Source organism: Dryas octopetala, chromosome 9 (genome assembly GCF_963921425.1).
Source record: "Dryas octopetala chromosome 9, drDryOcto1.1, whole genome shotgun sequence".
In the NCBI taxonomy this organism is placed as follows: domain Eukaryota; kingdom Viridiplantae; phylum Streptophyta; class Magnoliopsida; order Rosales; family Rosaceae; genus Dryas; species Dryas octopetala.
The window spans coordinates 19,702,724-19,720,699 of NC_141374.1; the positions used below are offsets into that span (position 1 = coordinate 19,702,724).

General features: G+C 35.2%; 1 protein-coding gene across 1 annotated transcript; it reads left to right on the forward strand.

Moving 5' to 3' along the window:
• Window positions 1-9,440: 9,440 nt before the first annotated feature.
• LOC147275429 (homeobox-leucine zipper protein HDG12-like) lies at window positions 9,441-13,509 on the forward strand. The gene is made up of 10 exons (XM_086257106.1): window positions 9,441-9,930; window positions 10,123-10,240; window positions 10,336-10,524; window positions 10,649-11,119; window positions 11,230-11,331; window positions 11,424-11,633; window positions 11,738-11,918; window positions 12,000-12,268; window positions 12,388-12,477; window positions 12,600-13,509. The coding sequence occupies exons 1-10, from the start codon at window positions 9,815-9,817 to the stop codon at window positions 12,999-13,001; spliced, it is 2,148 nt and encodes a 715-aa protein (XP_086113232.1). The 5' UTR covers window positions 9,441-9,814; the 3' UTR covers window positions 13,002-13,509.
• The last annotated feature ends 4,467 nt before the right edge of the window (window positions 13,510-17,976 follow it).

Sequence of the window (17,976 nt, forward strand, 5' to 3'; positions counted from 1 at the left end):
ATGCATGGCTATCAATCTTGATTTATCAGAAAATCTTACTTCTTGCAATCTTGTGTGCATATATATATATGTGCTCTATCTTTGCGCGTATAATTAAATGATGTATGATGAGCCATATTAGTATATTTATATACGAGCTAGCTACTAGCTACTGTAAATTAATTTAACAAAAGTACAAGCTTTTCCTTCGCATACATATATGCCCTGTTGCAGGGAATAAAATGAATAATTACATGATTAATTTTTCTCAAGTTTATAGTTAGGTTCACCTGATTAAGGAAACAAGGCATGCGATGCATATATGCAGCTTTCACGTTCTATGCACGCTGGCTAGCGCTACCTCAAATATTTAGTTGACTGATAATTACTTTTTTTTTTTTGGGGTGACAATATACATGATGTAGTTATAGTACACTCTGGTATGGCCATCTGTCAAAACAAATCTAGGTCAACAGTGTAAGGTCACAACTTACGACTTAAAGAAAATTCAATTAATTATAAGAAGAAATTATATTATACTGCCTGGACCATCATCGAACCCGTTAAATGAATAATCTATTAAAAACACACAGTGACTACGACCTTCCTGCAGCTCAGCCACCTTGGCATTTTTCTACTATTCTAGTTAGGTTTACAGGGCCAAGCCTTGGTTTTAATGTTCACCAATTTTCAGATTTTGCAATAAATAATACCACTGAATTAATTTAATGGAAAAACAATGGTTAGACAGATCAATTTATCTCTCTAGCTAGCTATTTTTTATTTCCATACACAATTGAAATAAATTGAAATTTCCATGTGTAATTTTGAAATTAATCATTTAATTCTTTCTAACATGCATATGAATAGTAATTATATACATCTTAATTAAATACATTTATTAATTAATATGGTGATGATATTTACTCGGAATTCAATTAATTTATATTCCCATATAATACATGTTTCTGGAAAGGAGTAGGAGTACGCTATATAATCGATGAAGTTTGATTCGACATTTATGAAAAATTAGTCTGAAAATTAGCTAGATGGTCCATTTTGTATAAATTTCACAAGGACGTATGCATGCACGAGTTATTGTGCATTAATGCTTGGCTTTACTTTACATGCAAGGTAGGAAAATGGGAGCAAGATATATATATATATAACTATATATATATATATATAAAACAGCTAGATATTATCCAATAGATATTCGGATGAGTATGCACGAATTCTAAAACGTCATATTAATCTGTGTTAATGCTGAAAACCTCCTTACACCAGCAATTTAATTAATTTTTCTCTCGGTGGGTTCTACACAAGCAAGCCACAAGGTGTCTGCATCGTCATTCTTCTTCAAACTCGATAAATCCATCAAACTAATCAAGTTGCATTTTTCATGTTCATCTTGAAGGGAGAATTTCATATATGTATATAGTTGATTGCTTAATTTTGTCACATATATTTCAATTTTGAAGTAGATATTTAATAATCTCTTTAAATGACTCTTGAAAAAACGGATACACCTACACCAATATGTAAATAAGCTTCCCTACCACACTAAAAAGCATGGCTTATCAGAATTTAATAGCTATGACTTGCTGCAACAGACTATTAAGATCCTTTATTACTGGAAAAATAAAAATCTTCATGATCTATTAATTAACCATACGTTCATACTCGCTTTGCTTGGTCCATGTAACATCCAAGTGGCTTCTTTGTTTAAAGGACATATATGTGATAGCGAAAAAGAAAGGGCACGAAGATAATCACGATTTCCGATCGGTTTCATTTAATTAATAAGAAGTACATGATGGTTAATTGGATATATATATATATATATACATTTATATGTGTGCATGGATAATTATCAAATGCTACGACTAGCTAGCTAATAAAAAATGAAATGCAAGAAAGGCCATATAGCTAGGATTTGACTGTACTGTATACGTACGTCAATCAGTCAATAAGAGATCGAAAGGCCATTCAAGCTAGCTAAACCGAATTAATTAAGGTCGTCTTCATATTATTAACTCAAGCAAATTAATTAACCAAACCAAGAAATTAATTGTTAGAAATTAAGAAGTCGTCTGCTTACTGGTCGAGCAAATACCCCATGATATATATCGTACATATCCTTAATTAATTGCATATAATTAAGCAGATTGCAGCTGATCCAATCTGAAATACCAATGCTATATATTTATGTATGTTATTGCTTCCTGTAGTTAATTTAATAATGTATAAGGGAAACAATAGCATTGGAATTTCTGAATATATATTGTACTCTAACTCAATGATTTTACAGAACAAATTAATCAAAATCAAAAGAGCTAGCAGCTGTACCCGATTCAGAAGATCTAGATGGACGGTGTACGTGTAATGCATAAATATATATACTTGTAGGCTGTAGTATAAATTTCCTCCAGAAGATGCATTTGGAACTACTTGGTAATTCAGAGTTGAGAGTACGTAGTACTGTAGTAGGGTGGTACTACTACAGATGGAACGTAGCTAATATATTAATTGGTATTGCGAGAAGGCATCAAGAATATCAACTTTTATGTACACACTGCCGTAATGAAGTTGGAGATATATATACGTGTACCAATTAATTATATAAAGACACGTACACAAGCACAAATAATGGATATCTTAGGTGGATAGTGGACACAATTATTAATTTGGTTCAAATTAAGCCAGCAGTGCAATTCAATGCTTTTACTGCTTACACTGTAGGGGACTCGTACCGCTATGACCTTTCAGGCTTTCACTTTTGTTTGCCTTTTCTTTTTTCTTTCAGTTGCATTTTAAGTAGGGAATAGGGATCGAGTCGACCTTTTGGTTTAATTTTCACATCACAATTCAGAAGCACCCCACATGACATGCATGCAATTATTCTCTTCATCTCCATTTCTCCGACTTAATTCCAGACTACGTACTGCGTGCGTAAATAGAGAGGGAGAGAGAGATAATTGAATTTCAAATACAATATAATTAATTATACAATCCTCTCATTTAAATATATAAAATGAAACGTCTCAATTATCGTTAACAAATAAAACACCTAGATTCATTTTGACTTAATTGTAAAGTAATTCTTGTTTTTTATCGATCAAAAGAGGTAATCCTAATCTTAATAATCAAACAAAGATTCCAAGTTAATCTAATCCATTCTTTGTTAATTTCTTAAAAAACTTTAACTCTATTTATCCCCAAATCTTGAGAGATTCGGATATGTAATCCAAATTTTACTCTTGAATAATAAATTTTTTGATATAAGAAGAATAAGGCATAATAATTAGGTCAAGTATATTTAGTTATTTTAGGCCAAGTTCAATTTAGTTTTAATTGTTCTGATTTTGGTTATGTATTTTGTAAAATGTTAATAACTTAATGACGAATTTAATAAATTAATGAACAAAAATATTAACATGTATTTGAATTAAAACAGTTCATAAAGTATGTGATCAATCAAAATAATTAGAACTATAAGAACTAAAATAAAATTTAATATCCAAACTGTAAGTACCAAAAGTGAAATTAAACCTAATAAAAAGGGATTAATACCATTTTGCTCCCCCGACTATTACACTTGTATCAGTTTGCTCCCCAGACTTCTAATTTGGAAAATTAAGGACTCTGACTTTTTCAATTTTGCCAATTGAGGTTCTTTTGTCAATTTACACATTTTTTATCCAAATCTTTGAGGGCAAAATGGTCCCTTCCAATTAGATCTTATCATTTTTTCCTCATGCATCATTTTTTCTCTTTTATTTCTTGCTAAATTTTGCTTGATCATCTCGACATTTTAGATGAAAAATGTATAAATTGACGGAATAACCTTAATTGGCAAAATTGAAAAAGTCAGGGTCCTTAATTTTCCAAATTAGAAGTCTGGGGAGCAAACTGATACATGTGTAATAGTCTGGGGAGCAAAATGACATTAATCCCTAATAAAAATGCTACGTGTATAATGTCTGAATTGTGTCCTCCTCCCTATCTACTATCCAGAACGAGCGAATGGGCCAATGGGTCCATGGCCCAAATCCCAATCTATGATTCCTTGTGGTTGGGGTTCTTAACTTGGAAAACTCCTGTCTTCCGTTAATTATTACTACTCTCAGTCACAGTGACAGAGTTACAGAGCCTAGCTACTACGTCCTACCGCTTGAAAAGGTAACAACCATTTTCTTTACTTAATACTTTTTATCCCTTCCCAAATTCCCAACGTTAAGTTTTAACGACAGCTACCTACCTATCTATATATATATAGGCATATAGGTATATAGCTAGCTCACCTAGTAAGCTACCTAATTAAGTTACCTTCACACTTGATATTATATATATATAATTGCATTTGCATGCGCTTGTATTTCACATCTCTCATTTAATGCAATTCAATAATCTTTATCCATCCTATTCGTGCGGGTGGCCAACTGCTCATCAGTGACTCATCACTGATCATACATATGTGAAATTAAATACAAATTTTCTACCATTATAATTTTTTTTTAGTGTAATTGCCAACTTATTTATGTCTCATTTTATTTATCTATGTAAGATTTACACATATTTAAGCATGAAAAATCGATTTATACTCTAATAATAAAAAGTAAATTCCTCGAAATTAATGTAAAGATTCAAAACATATTCATATGGAGAGCAGTTTTGCTCACCTCCTTTAACTCAGGTGTATGCTCACCTCCTATCTAAAATACTGCCACGTGTTTAAAAAAATAACCATGAGTTAACTATTATATTTAATTATTTATGATGTTATAATGATGAGAGAGAAAAATAATTTGACAACTACTTTCTTATTTTATCCTTCTCTTTTATTACTCAACTTTTTTTTATCACCCGTTAATTAATTTCTCTTTTCTCTTTTATTTAATTATTTCTAATAATTTTTACTTCTTTTGTTTTTTTGCTCTTCTCCAGTACGCCTCTAGTATTCAAAAAATCACATCCATTTTTTTGGGTCTTCTCATGTATACACATTTATCTATTTTTTTAATTAATTAAAAAATAAAAATATTCTAACAACACATTTGCAATTCGAACAAAAAACTCATTTGCAAAGTTTAATCTAAAATGTTGGCCAAACAAAAATCTAAAACAACTCATTTACATACATAGAAAATCCAATAAAAAAGTTACATGAGTTAAAAAAAAAAAAATTATGTCATTGCAACTATTCTTCTATCTTCAAATGCTGCAACACCTTGAATTGACCTAAGAATTTGTTTGATCTGAAAAGGTCATGTATGAGACAAGAAAGAAGAATTCTTAGGCAAAAAAAAAATGTGTTGTTGGATTATTTTTTTTAATTAATTAAAAAAGTAGATAAAATGTGTATACATGAGAAGACCCAAAAAAATTGGATGTGGTTTTTTGGGTACTGGAGGCATACTAGAAAAGAGCAAACAAAAAAAAAGCAAAAATTATTAAATGCATGTGGTTTTTTAGATACTAGAGGCGTACTGGAGAAGAGCAAAAAAACAAAAGAAGCAAAAATTATTAGAAATAATTAAATAAAAGAGAAAATAAAAATTAATAGGTAATAAAAAAGTAAAAAAAAAGTTGAGTAATAAAAGATAAGGATAAAAGTAAAAAAGAGTTGTCAAATTATTTTTCTCTCTCATCATTATAATATTATAAATAATTAAATACAATAGATTAACTCATCATGGTTAATTTTTTAAACACATGGCAGCATTTTAGATGGGAGGTGAGCATACACCTGAGTTAAAAGAGGTGAGCAAAACTGCTCTCTATTTATATGTATTTATTGTAGAATTATTTCGTGTATTAACAAATATTTAGGACATTTAAATTCAATTAGAAATTAATTTATCCCCCTGTTTTTTAATCAACCGAAGACCATAAGACAATATATTGAATCTTTCAGCTTGAAGCCATCTTCTTAATAAATTTCATAAATTTTTCATGTATTTAATCTCCCAATCATGCCTTCTATTAATTATCAGTATCAGTGTAATTGATCACTGACAAAGGATATATAATAATGCATACATGCATGGGCGCTAGTATTAAAAAGGCTGAAAATTAGTCAACAGTACCTTTTAGTATTACATGCATGGGATCACTGACAAAATATGTATAATATATTTATATAAGAACGTAAATATATACATGGTTTGGTACCTAGAGAGTGTGCTCAAGTACAATTGTAATGGAAAAAAAATCATTAAATAAGCTACAAAATAGAGTAAATTCTCCTTCAATTTTTGGTTTCCAGTCTCCTTAGCTTTAATTTTGACGGTTAAACAATCCAATTATTTGGCATTCAACTGCAAGAGGGATGACTTGTTATATATGTTGCCAAATATATGCCATTGAAAATGCATGCCACAACATTTAAAAAATAAAAGTCGGGCCTGCATGCGCTTGTATCTTGTTGGTTATTTATATACATAATCTAGCTAATTGAATTATAGCTTTATTTATGTTGGTATGGTTAAAAAATATTTAATAGGGTTGTATTATGAACAATCATATTCAATTACGTATTGTAATTTATGGATATATCAACTAAATTAAATTCACCAACAAAATTAAATCTTTCGATGGGTGTAATTGATCCACTAAATGAGAAAGGTGTTCAAATGGCCTTCTTTAAGTAGTGAAGCATATTCATTATTCATTGAGAGACCTTATAATGAAAACAAGGAGGCTTAATTGTATGATTAACTACTTGATCGTCAAGGGTTGCAAGCTACCTATCTATAGCTTAATTGGTACTTTAATGCATATGTTATTCATAATGCATATATGGTGAGGACTGAGGACACCCAAAATTCCATGGAACTTTTTAACATGCTACCTATTGCTACATCCTACACGTATTAACAACAGGTTCTTAATTTAGCCTTTGATTCTAAAATTAACACTCGTTAATTGAACCTGTAGCCTTTGTATGACAAAATTAATTCCCTATCTCAAGAATCTCAATTAACGTAGCATACAAGTTTCACAAGACATGCATAACTACCGTTCATATATTGTTCATATATCGATTGCCACACCTTTGAGCTTTTATATGTAATCAATATGAAAGAATTAACTTTTTGCGTGTAATTAATGTTTGTAAAACGACCTCCAGTTCATGAAAACCAAGCAAAGTGCATGCATGAATTAGGTAAAGAAAAAACACAAAAAATGTTTACAGTGGAGGAAAATGTAACCAAAATACAAACTAAGATTGAAGGGGTACTGTCAATACCTTTATAAATCTAATTTTGAAATAGCAAGAAATGACGTGAAAAGCAAAGAAACATCAGATTTTCTAAATGTTTTACTTTAGCCTTGATGTTAAGGACTTAAACAGTTCAACAATTGAGGGGTAAATATATTGAAGCAAAATAACAAACTTTTGTAATATAACTGATAATTGTGAAGAGCACTCGAAAGCCTCCTGTGATCCAATGCCCCCACACCAATATATACGTACTTAATTTGGGGTTTTCTAAGAATCAAATCCAATCACTTTCATGATCTTCCCAATTATGGTTGTTTGCCTTGTTTTCCATCGCAAGATGATCTTCCCTAACTAGCTAATGATCATCCATATAGGGTGTTTTTTTCTTAAGAAATCTTAATTTATAACGCCATATACATTCAGCTATCTTAGTCCCAATTAGCACAGTGCCATATTGCCTGAATGTACTGCTAGGATGTGTTTGATCTATTTTTCTAACCGGTTTGCGTAAAGGGAAAGTATCAACCGACTCCACCTAATAATTTCTTGAATCATACTGATGGGGAATATTTTTGTGTTAGCATAGTCCCAAAAAGAGAGAGTAGTATATATATAAGCATATGATTATCCTTTTATTAATTCTACCTATGAGTTCAAGGGTTCCCTTCCCGCCCAAGTAATATCTATGATCATTTTTTATATATAGATTTGTAGTTTTAATGCTTAACAACATTTAGTCCTACACCAAAGTCCTGGGTTAAGGTTTAATTAGTTCATTAATGGTGTTCTTATTGCACAAAATGTCAGTTGTTATGTATTATTTTGACTTTATCTGGGTAAAAATCAAAACTTACAAAAAAGAAAAAGAAAAAGTAAAGGCCAACTTAGTTGATAATTTGACCAATCTAGCTAGCTGTCGCCTGTGGGATGTGGAGTTAATTAGCAAATGGCATGCTTCTATATCTGTTTCACACTGTAAAATAAAGAAACAAACAATTAAATACGTACAATCAGGTCAGATATAGGCTTTAATTATAATGAGGTAAGGTATTTGTTGTATTTCTTTCTACCATAAAAATTTCAATCTAGGAAATTCTTTATCTAGGAGTTTATAAAAAGAAAATAACAAAATCAGAGGCTTAGACTTGAAGATCAAAATTGGAAAGAAGATGAAAACAAAGAGGACAAGGGACTTGAATTTTGTGTATCCAAGATCTCACTGGATGGTCTCCCACGCTGTTTTTTGCTAACCGCAGTGTCCCCACTTGATTCAAACTCATATAATGGGACCCAAAAAGTCAAACTATTCAGATAAAATTTGGCCGTTGATCATACAGAAAATATCTTTCCCTTTTGAATTATCCTTTTTTTTTTGCCAAACTTTTGAATTATCCTTTAATTACCAAAATTCGAACCATGTTCATTGAGTTAATTATGTCCACAAATCTTCATTGAATTGGAATAACGTTACAAAATACAGAGAATCAAAAGCTTTGACCAAAATTTGACCAACCCATTTGGAAGGAAATAAGTCAAGAAGTGAAGAGCTAAAAACAAGCTCGACTAGAAATATTATTTAATAAAAACAATTTTATTGTGGAAAACTGGAAATAGCAGGTGATTTTGGGTTGCGAGTCACAGGATTGCTGCCCTGGGTACCATGTTTGACTTTTGGACATACTTCGTAATCTGTGAGAAAACACTTGTACGTTACAATCAAGAAATAAGGTAGAATGAAGATTAATAAAAAAGTAAAAAAAAAAAAAAAAGATACGGTAGAAAATATGAAAATAGTAGGCAGAAAGTCAGCCCAAAAGAGGAAGAAAGGGTATATTTGTCTTTTTAAAGAGAGGTAGCTAGCCGGGAAATGACACAGTGTTGTTGCCAACGACCGCCGTGTGAGGCTGTGAGGTGAGGTCTGGTAATAAAAGCTAGCTCAATGGGTGGGGGTGCACACCTGGCCGTGAGTGTACGATTCTATATTAGTACAAGAGAGTTGGGTTGGGTTGGGCTGGGCTGGGCTGAGTCAGAATTTAATTCTTCTCTTCCTTTCTCTCTCTACTCTCCACCCTTGCAATGCTTTTAAAGCTCATCAGTTACAATTTGCTCTCTCTACACACACAACAGATTACAGATACACTGAAACTGGCTTAGTGGGTAGTAGGGGTGGGAGAGGGTGGCTGCTTCTCTCTCTCTCTCTCTAACTGGTATTTACTAGTTAATTACGCCTCCAAGATTTCATCCAAGTGCCATAACTCACTCTCCCAAATCAAGCCGATATCTTTGATATCTTTGCAGCCGTTTATGCTCCAAATGAAATGAAATTTTGGTGCTAATGCCTGTCCTTGGCTTCCATAACTAATGCTCTTTCTCTCCTTTTTTCGCAAAACACCACATTTCAATTCCTTAGACCCCAGAACCCAGTTTTGAGTTTTCCATAATCCATTCCCACAAAGTCAAAACCTTTGTCTTGTTTGCTTGCTGTCTGTCCCTCTCTTGTTTTTTTCTCTTTATATATATGTAATGCTGTTCGCTTATAAAACCATTATTTCTAGCTCCTTCTTACTTCTTAAGTGTTAGAGCTAGCCAGTGATCAGCAAGACCAAAATGGAGTTTGGCAGTGGAGGCGGTGGCTCTGGTGGGGACCACGATGCCTCAGACCCTCAAAGAAGGAAGAAGCGCTACCATCGCCACACCGCGAACCAGATTCAGAAGCTTGAAGGGTAACAACTTCATCTTCTGCATGACGCTAATTCCCATCCCTTCATTTTTTTTTGTCTTAGTGCTCTTTGTGTTAGGCTTTATGCTTGTGTGGTTGTGTTGCTTGTAAATGGCTTTGTAATGTTGGGGTGGTTGCGACACCAAAGTTTCATATGCTTTCTGAGGTTAATTTTCTTGTTTGTGTTTGAATGAAGAATGTTCAAGGAGTGCCCTCACCCAGATGAGAAGCAAAGGTTGCAGTTGAGCAGAGAGTTGGGCTTGGCTCCTCGCCAGATCAAATTTTGGTTTCAAAACCGGAGGACCCAGATGAAGGTACACTTTTCGAACACTTCGTTTCTTTTGTTTGAAGCACTTTAGCTGTCTTTGTCTATGTTCATGGCATGAGTTCTTATATTTGAACACGCCAGGCCCAACATGAAAGAGCTGACAACTGTGCGCTTCGAGCAGAGAACGACAAGATCCGATGTGAGAACATTGCAATCAGAGAGGCTCTGAAAAATGTGATTTGCCCCTCTTGCGGTGTCCCTCCGATCAACGAAGATTCCTATTTTGATGAACAAAAATTGCGAATGGATAATGCCCAATTGAAAGAAGAGGTACTTTGGTCTTTCAATTGTGTCAAGTTTGATACTTTTCTCACTACTCTCTTTTAATTTGGTGTTTTGTATTTCTTCATTTCATTCATTTGGTTGGTGTCTCTCTTGTGATGATGGTTTGCAGCTAGATAGAGTATCTAGTATTGCTGCCAAATACATTGGGAGGCCAATTTCCCAGCTCCCTCCTGTTCAACCTATTCATATTTCTTCTTTGGAGTTATCAATGGCAAGTTTTGGGGGCCATGGGATGGGTGGCCCTTCCCTTGATCTTGATCTTCTTCCAGGGAGCTCATCTTACACAGCCAGTTTGCCTTTCCAGCCTCCTACGGGTATTTCGGACATGGATAAGTCCCTCATGACAGATATTGCTGCAAATGCCATGGAAGAGTTACTTAGGCTTTTGCAGACCAATGAACCTTTGTGGATGAAATCGGCCACTGATGGCAGGGATGTTCTTAATCTTGAAAGCTATGAGAGGATTTTACCGAGGGCTAATAGTCATTTGAAAAATCCCAATCTTAGAATTGAAGCATCAAGAGATTCTGGTGTGGTTATCATGAATGGTTTAGCATTAGTAGACATGTTTATGGATTCGGTAATTTCTCTTCTCCTCTCTATCCCAAACCTTATAAATTGCAATATCCAAAACCTGAATTGTGAGGCAGTATATATATTCATATCCAATTAACAATTTTGAGTGTGCAGAACAAATTTGGGGAGCTATTTCCAACAATTGTGTCAATGGCTAGAACAATTGAAGTAATATCTTCTGGCATGTTGGGTAGTCACAGTGGCTCTTTGCAGCTGGTAAGTGGCAAAAATCTTAATACTTTCTTTGCTTTGTGTAATGTTATGCTATAATTTATGATTGAAGTTCTGACTTGAAGAATGTTATCTAGATGTACAAAGAGTTGCAGGTGCTTTCACCATTGGTACCAACTCGGGAGTTCTATTTCCTTCGGTATTGTCAGCAAATTGAGCAAGGCTTGTGGGCAATTGTTGATGTTTCTTATGATTTTCCTAGAGATAACCAGTTTTCAAATCAATGTCGATGTCATAGGCTTCCTTCCGGATGCTTAATTCAAGACATGCCCAATGGATATTCCAAGGTTTGCTTGACAACCAAAAACTATTTGCGCTGTATGTGACACCCACCACATATAAGGAATGTTATAAGTTCACTTACTTTCTCATCTGAAATGCTAAACAATAGGTTACCTGGGTGGAACATGTGGAAATAGAAGAGAAAACCCCAGCTCATCGACTTTACAGAGATCTTATTCACAGTGGATCAGCATTTGGAGCAGAACGGTGGCTTGTTGCTCTTCAGAGGATGTGTGAAAGATTTGCATGTCTAATGGTTTCAGGCACTTCTACTAGAGACCTTGAAGGAGGTAACTTCAACAACATAGTTATATGATTATTAGCTTTCTATATATGCCAGCTCTTAACATTTTTATTTTCTTAACAATCAGTGATTCCATCTCCCGAAGGCAAGAGAAGCATGATGAAACTTGCCCAAAGGATGGTCAACAACTTCTGCACGAGCATTAGCACATCGAATGGTCATCGATGGACAACTCTTTCTGGGATGAACGAGGTTGGAGTGCGAGTCACCATCCATAAGAGCACGGATCCTGGTCAGCCCAATGGTGTGGTTCTTAGTGCAGCTACTACCATTTGGCTCCCAATATCTCCACAAAATGTCTTCAATTTCTTCAAGGATGAAAGAACTCGGCCTCAGGTATACTCTTGTTAGAGAAGAAACTCATACCTGTTCAAATATGTAACTGTTGCATCAATCAGATTAATAGCTACAAGCAACTGTTAAATTGGTTTTGTTTTCTTATATTTTTCCTCTAGTGGGATGTCCTTTCCAATGGAAATGCAGTGCAAGAGGTTGCCCATATCGCAAATGGTTCACATCCAGGCAACTGCATATCTGTTCTTCGAGTAAGACCGTGAAATAAGTTCATTTTTTGCTATGTTTCATTGTTGAAAATGGAAATTTTTGGATTGTACTCCATCTTTTAGGACTTAAATTAATTAGTACTTATTCATTGTAATATGTATAGGCTTTCAACACTAGCCAGAACAACGTGTTGATACTCCAGGAGAGCTGCATAGACTCATCTGGGTCACTTGTTGTGTACTGCCCTGTTGATCTACCAGCCATCAACATTGCAATGAGCGGTGAGGACCCTTCTTACATTCCTCTGCTGCCATCAGGGTTCACAATCTCACCGGATGGCCGGGGGGACCAAGGAGACGGCGCGTCAACAAGTTGTTCTAACAGCGGACATGGAGGAAGCATTGGTAGGTCTGGTGGGGGGTCTCTACTTACAGTGGCATTTCAAATTCAAGTGAGCAGCTTGCCATCGGCTAAGTTGAACTTGGAGTCGGTGATTACTGTTAATAACCTCATCGGCACTACTGTCCAGCAAATTAAGGCAGCCTTGAATTGTAACAGTTCCTGATCATGAATGAATCTGCTGCTGCTGCTGCTTCTGCTCTGTCCTGCTACACAACTGTTTTTCTTCTCTACCATCCTTAAATATGGTGATCAGAAATGTTCAGAGACTCTTTGGGCTGGTGGTATTCAATGTGGGGCAAGTATTTGAGTTAGTTGGGATTTTGAATGCCGTCTCATCAAGAGCTGAAGCTCTTCATTTACTGCTGGTGTTTTTGCTTCCAAGGTTCATTACAATTTACACCAACTACATTTTTTGTTTTCTGGGTGGGGCAGGTTTTTTGTTAGTTATTATTATTATTAATTGTTGTGTTTTTAGCTTGGAAAGTTGAGTAGTATTTATAAGAGGGAGTCAAGAACGCACCATACGTGTCTTTCCTGCTGGATTGTCTCTCAGACCATCTCTGTTCACTTGTCACTACTACACTCTCAGGCTCCAGCAAGAAAAATTGTATGGTTCGGGCATTGACTTTCTGTTCATGGACTTGTTCTGCTATTAATTTAACCATATTTAAATGGTCTCTCACTCTCTCATCTCATGTCATATATTTTTCTCAAGTTAGCCTCTGTGTTGTTTTGTCTATGTGGTACTATGTGTGTGAGCCAAGATGGCCAGGGGTTTAAGAGTAATGAGAGTAGGCCCAAGATGTTGACCCTCAGTGGGCTTGAATTCAATTTGTGGGCTCCATGCTTTTCCTCAGACTGCACGAATTTGAGCTCAAACATTCAATTTAGGCCAAATGTCACTTTGCCTTATGTTTTATAACTGTTCATTTCAATTTAGTACTTCAAGTTTGTTTCAAATTTCAATTTAGTAGTTCATGTTTAAAATCTTACAATGTCATACTTTATCTTTCCAATTTGTTGTAATGTTATATTTTTATTAATATGAGTGTTAAGAGATCTCTTAAATGATGATGTAGCACTTACGTGCACTCACACAATGCTGATTGGATACTACATGGTCTGATAATATGACACATTATGCTACATGGCATAAAAAATGATTTAAAATCTAAAAATTGAAAGAAAAAAAATTAAAAATTACGTGCCATGTTTTTAGATTTTTAATTATTTTTATGTCACGTGGCATGACGTAGCCTATTATCAGACCACGTGACATTCAGTCATCATTGTGAAAGTGTCATGTAAATGTCATATTAACATTTAAGAGATCTCTTAACAATCATACTGACGAAGGTATAACATTGCAACAAATTGGAAAAATGAGATATGATATTGTAAGATTTTAAACATGATCGAGTTACTAAATTGAAATTTAAAGCAAATTTGAGGTAGATACTAAACTGAAATTAATCATTCTTTTAATTGTGACAATTTTGGTACCATATTTCTATTACCATAGCAATTAGGCTCGTTCTGTCAAATTCGTCAATTTTAGTGACAGAAAATGAAGATGTGACATCACGCGCCTCTCTCGTAACTGCCAAATCGAATTGGCCTTCTAACTTGCAATTTTGGTACCGTACTTCTATTACGATAGTAATAGATTACGCATATGCCTTGGACATTTTCTTGGGAGACAAGAATTTTTTTGATTGATACGACCGTAGCTGACTAACTGCATGCAACTTATTACGTCATTAATCAATGTATTCTCCCTCTCGCTGTCTGTGTTCATCTGAGACTGAGTTTGAGGGTCAGTTTTTGCCTTAATGCCATCAATTAATCTAGCTGTTGGACTTTAAGAACCTGTTTCCTTTTGAGCTGTATTTGTCTTAATGGGCAACTAGGATTGGTCTTGCCTTGATATTCGGAACAAACTTTATATAACACACAATTTGCAAAGTCAAAGAGCCTGAGAATCGTTTGTTTTAAAGCAGATTTTTATCAAGAAATGAATAGTCAAACAGTGTTTGGGAAAGCAGAAAATCCCATCATCAAAAAATTGAAGATGAATTGATATTGTCACAACATGGCATTAAGCTAGGTTTGATTGAGAGGAGTTGCTATGAAAGTGGGTAATTTAATTTGAAGGTGATGATGATGAAGGCCTGAATGATGCTATGGCAATACACAGAGAGTCATAAAGACTGGGTTCGTGAAAGTTAGCACAAGCAGGGGTTGATAATTAATGGGGCGTTGTTATTGGTTGTGGAGCACAAAGCAACTTTATTTATATGTAAGTTGTTGTCTGTGGCTGTGAGACTGGAGGGTCTGCAAGAAAACAAGTATAGCCATAAAGACATGTCTTAAAAGATCATGAATGCATGTAGCTCTACCTCTACCCTTTCTGTTGATTCCACCTCTTCCTTAATTCCATACTGCCTTTCCACAGCCTACCTTCATCAACATTCAACTATCAATATTAGGGTACGTACGTACCTCTGCTCACTCTTGCCTCTTCCCTTGCCAACTTAATTGTCACAAATTAAGAAAACAAACCGAATCATTCTTTGACTTGGCAACCCCCCCGGTCTCCAACAAAAAAAAAAAATTGTTTTATTTAGATTATACGATGTGTTATACCAATATTATATACATCTTTTTTCTTGAAAAAAAAATACACTCTTTCTTTCTTGTACTGTTTGATAAAGTATATGCATTTGTTTTCTATGCTATACACAGTTCATCTGTCAACGGAGTTTTCTTGGACCATACAATTTGGAAATTGTGTTGGAACGAAACCCTTTTATCCCACCACACCTCCTTAGGGTTCATTAATGGCCTTTATGAAGACTTTTGATCCATACAAAAAAGGAAAAATTTGATGACAGACATTGACATTTCTCCTAACGCCTTAGAAGAAGGACTCCACCGTGGATGATCATTCTTAGGGTAATATGTAATGTTTTCAGGCTGTTAAAATAAAAATTAGTTTAATCAGTAATCTAAACTTACAATTTAATAACATACCATGTGATACATACCATTCATTTCTTGTGGTGATGGTATTTCATCAAAACCTGTTGGGAACTTTTAAATAAAAAATGGTTTGGAGATGACTCTGAAAGCTGAAGCACTCATACAGAGAAAGGCTGTGTGTAGGTTGGGTTGGTTCGCCAATCTTTTAATAGAATTACAGGTTCATTGCCAAGCTCCCTTGGATTTTTGGGCCATAGGAATGCTCAGTACCTTAGACCCACTTCTGAACATCCCGAAGCCCAAGATTCTAAATTCAAAGCGAGCTTGAGCCTACAATAGTTGGCCCAAACTTCACTGAGCTCAAACTCAGGCCCAGCTCTATAAAGTGTCCCATACCAAGTGGAAACGAATTGATGGATATGATATGATAGGCAATGGGCCAAGGCGACAGGAAGCCAGGCCTAAAAAGAGTAAGCATTAGATCTGGAGAGATGAAATTGATGAATGAATGGCTGACAAAATTGTCGGTATCATGAAAAGCATGTAGGCTCTCGTGCCTCCAGTTCCATAGGGCGATTAGTGGCCGGTAGGCACACCGAAACAAACACATAAATATGAAATATACGATGGATGGATGATTTTAGGCTTAATTGTGTTTTTACCGTTCAAAGTTTATATTGATTCCCACTTTACCACCCAGAATTTTATTTGTTCCAATTTATCACCTAGAACTATTTTTTGTGTCCCAGTTAACATTTTTTCGTCTATTCCGTCACTTTAGCCATCAAAAAGACTGACGTGACATGGGTATTTTGGTATTTTCACCCACATGGACACTCACCCAGCCACGTGGACAATAAATAGATGCCAAGTCAGTGTGTGACATGGAATAAGGACAATAAATGGACAATAAAAACACAATTAAGCCACCAATTAAAAAATATAATATGTTAAAATTTTAAATCAATTAAAAATAAAAACTCATCCCATTCCTCCCTCCCCACCCCAAACCTACCAACTTCTTCATCGCCGGCGACTTCCCCAGCCACCAACTTCCCCCACCCCTAGTCGCCAGCAACTTCCCCTATATCCCATCTCCTTCCTTCCTTCCTCCTTTTTCCCCACCTCTAGCCGCCAACTTACTTACATTCTTTCTCCTTACCCACAAGCCCGAATCGGTTATACTCCCTATACAAGGTTTGGTCACTCACTGCACAATTTCATCCCCTCCAATTAATGCTTTCCCCAACCTCCCATTTTACTCATTTTTGTAATTCTTTTACACAAAGACTGAAAAATCGCAAAGACCCAACATCAAGAACCAAGCTAAGTCATGCCCCAAAATGACAAATCAAGCATTTGAGGCCAAATTGGTTTGATCCATTTCGTTGAATTTTCAAAAGAAGAGAAAATTACAAAGCTGATGAAGAGGAAATCAAGAATTTTGGGTTAGACCCAAATGCGAGAGTGCTCCAGAAATGCCTGGTTATGTAGTTGAAAGTGTAAGTCTCTTGGTTGATGCAGGTCATGTTGCTGTTTTAATGAACAACCATTGTCAAGCTTGGTCCTTGAGGGTTTGAGAGAGAGAGAGAGAGAGAGAGAGAGAGAGAGAGAGAGAGAGAGAGCAACACAAATTTTTGGGAAGTAAAGGAGTTGAATGGAGCGGCTTTGATTGCTTTGTCGCACAACACATTTCTCGGCGACGTCTGGCATTAGAGCACCAATGTTGATTGTGAAGGACCGGAGAGGGAAAGAGGGAGGGATGAGAGGTGAAGAGAAAGAGAGGGAAAGAAAGATGAGAGAGGAAGTGAGAGAAAGAGAGGGATAAGGGTTGTCGGCGGTGAGAGAGGCTGCCGGTGTGTTGAAGCTGAGAGGAGGGGGTGGGGGGTGGGGGGTGAGGGGTACTAGCGCCGTACTGCATCTGAGAATATTTCAATTAAATTTAATATTTTGTAAAATATAAGAATTTTTAATTAATTTTGTTGTCTAAGTGGATGAAATTGAATGAAAAAACCAAAATACCTAAGCTACGTCAGCTTTTTTGACGGTCGTAGTGACAGAATTGACGGAAAAAAGTTAATTGGGACACGAGAAATAATTTTAAGTGGTAATCTAGGACAAATAAAGTTTTGGATAGTAAAGTGAAAATCAATGTA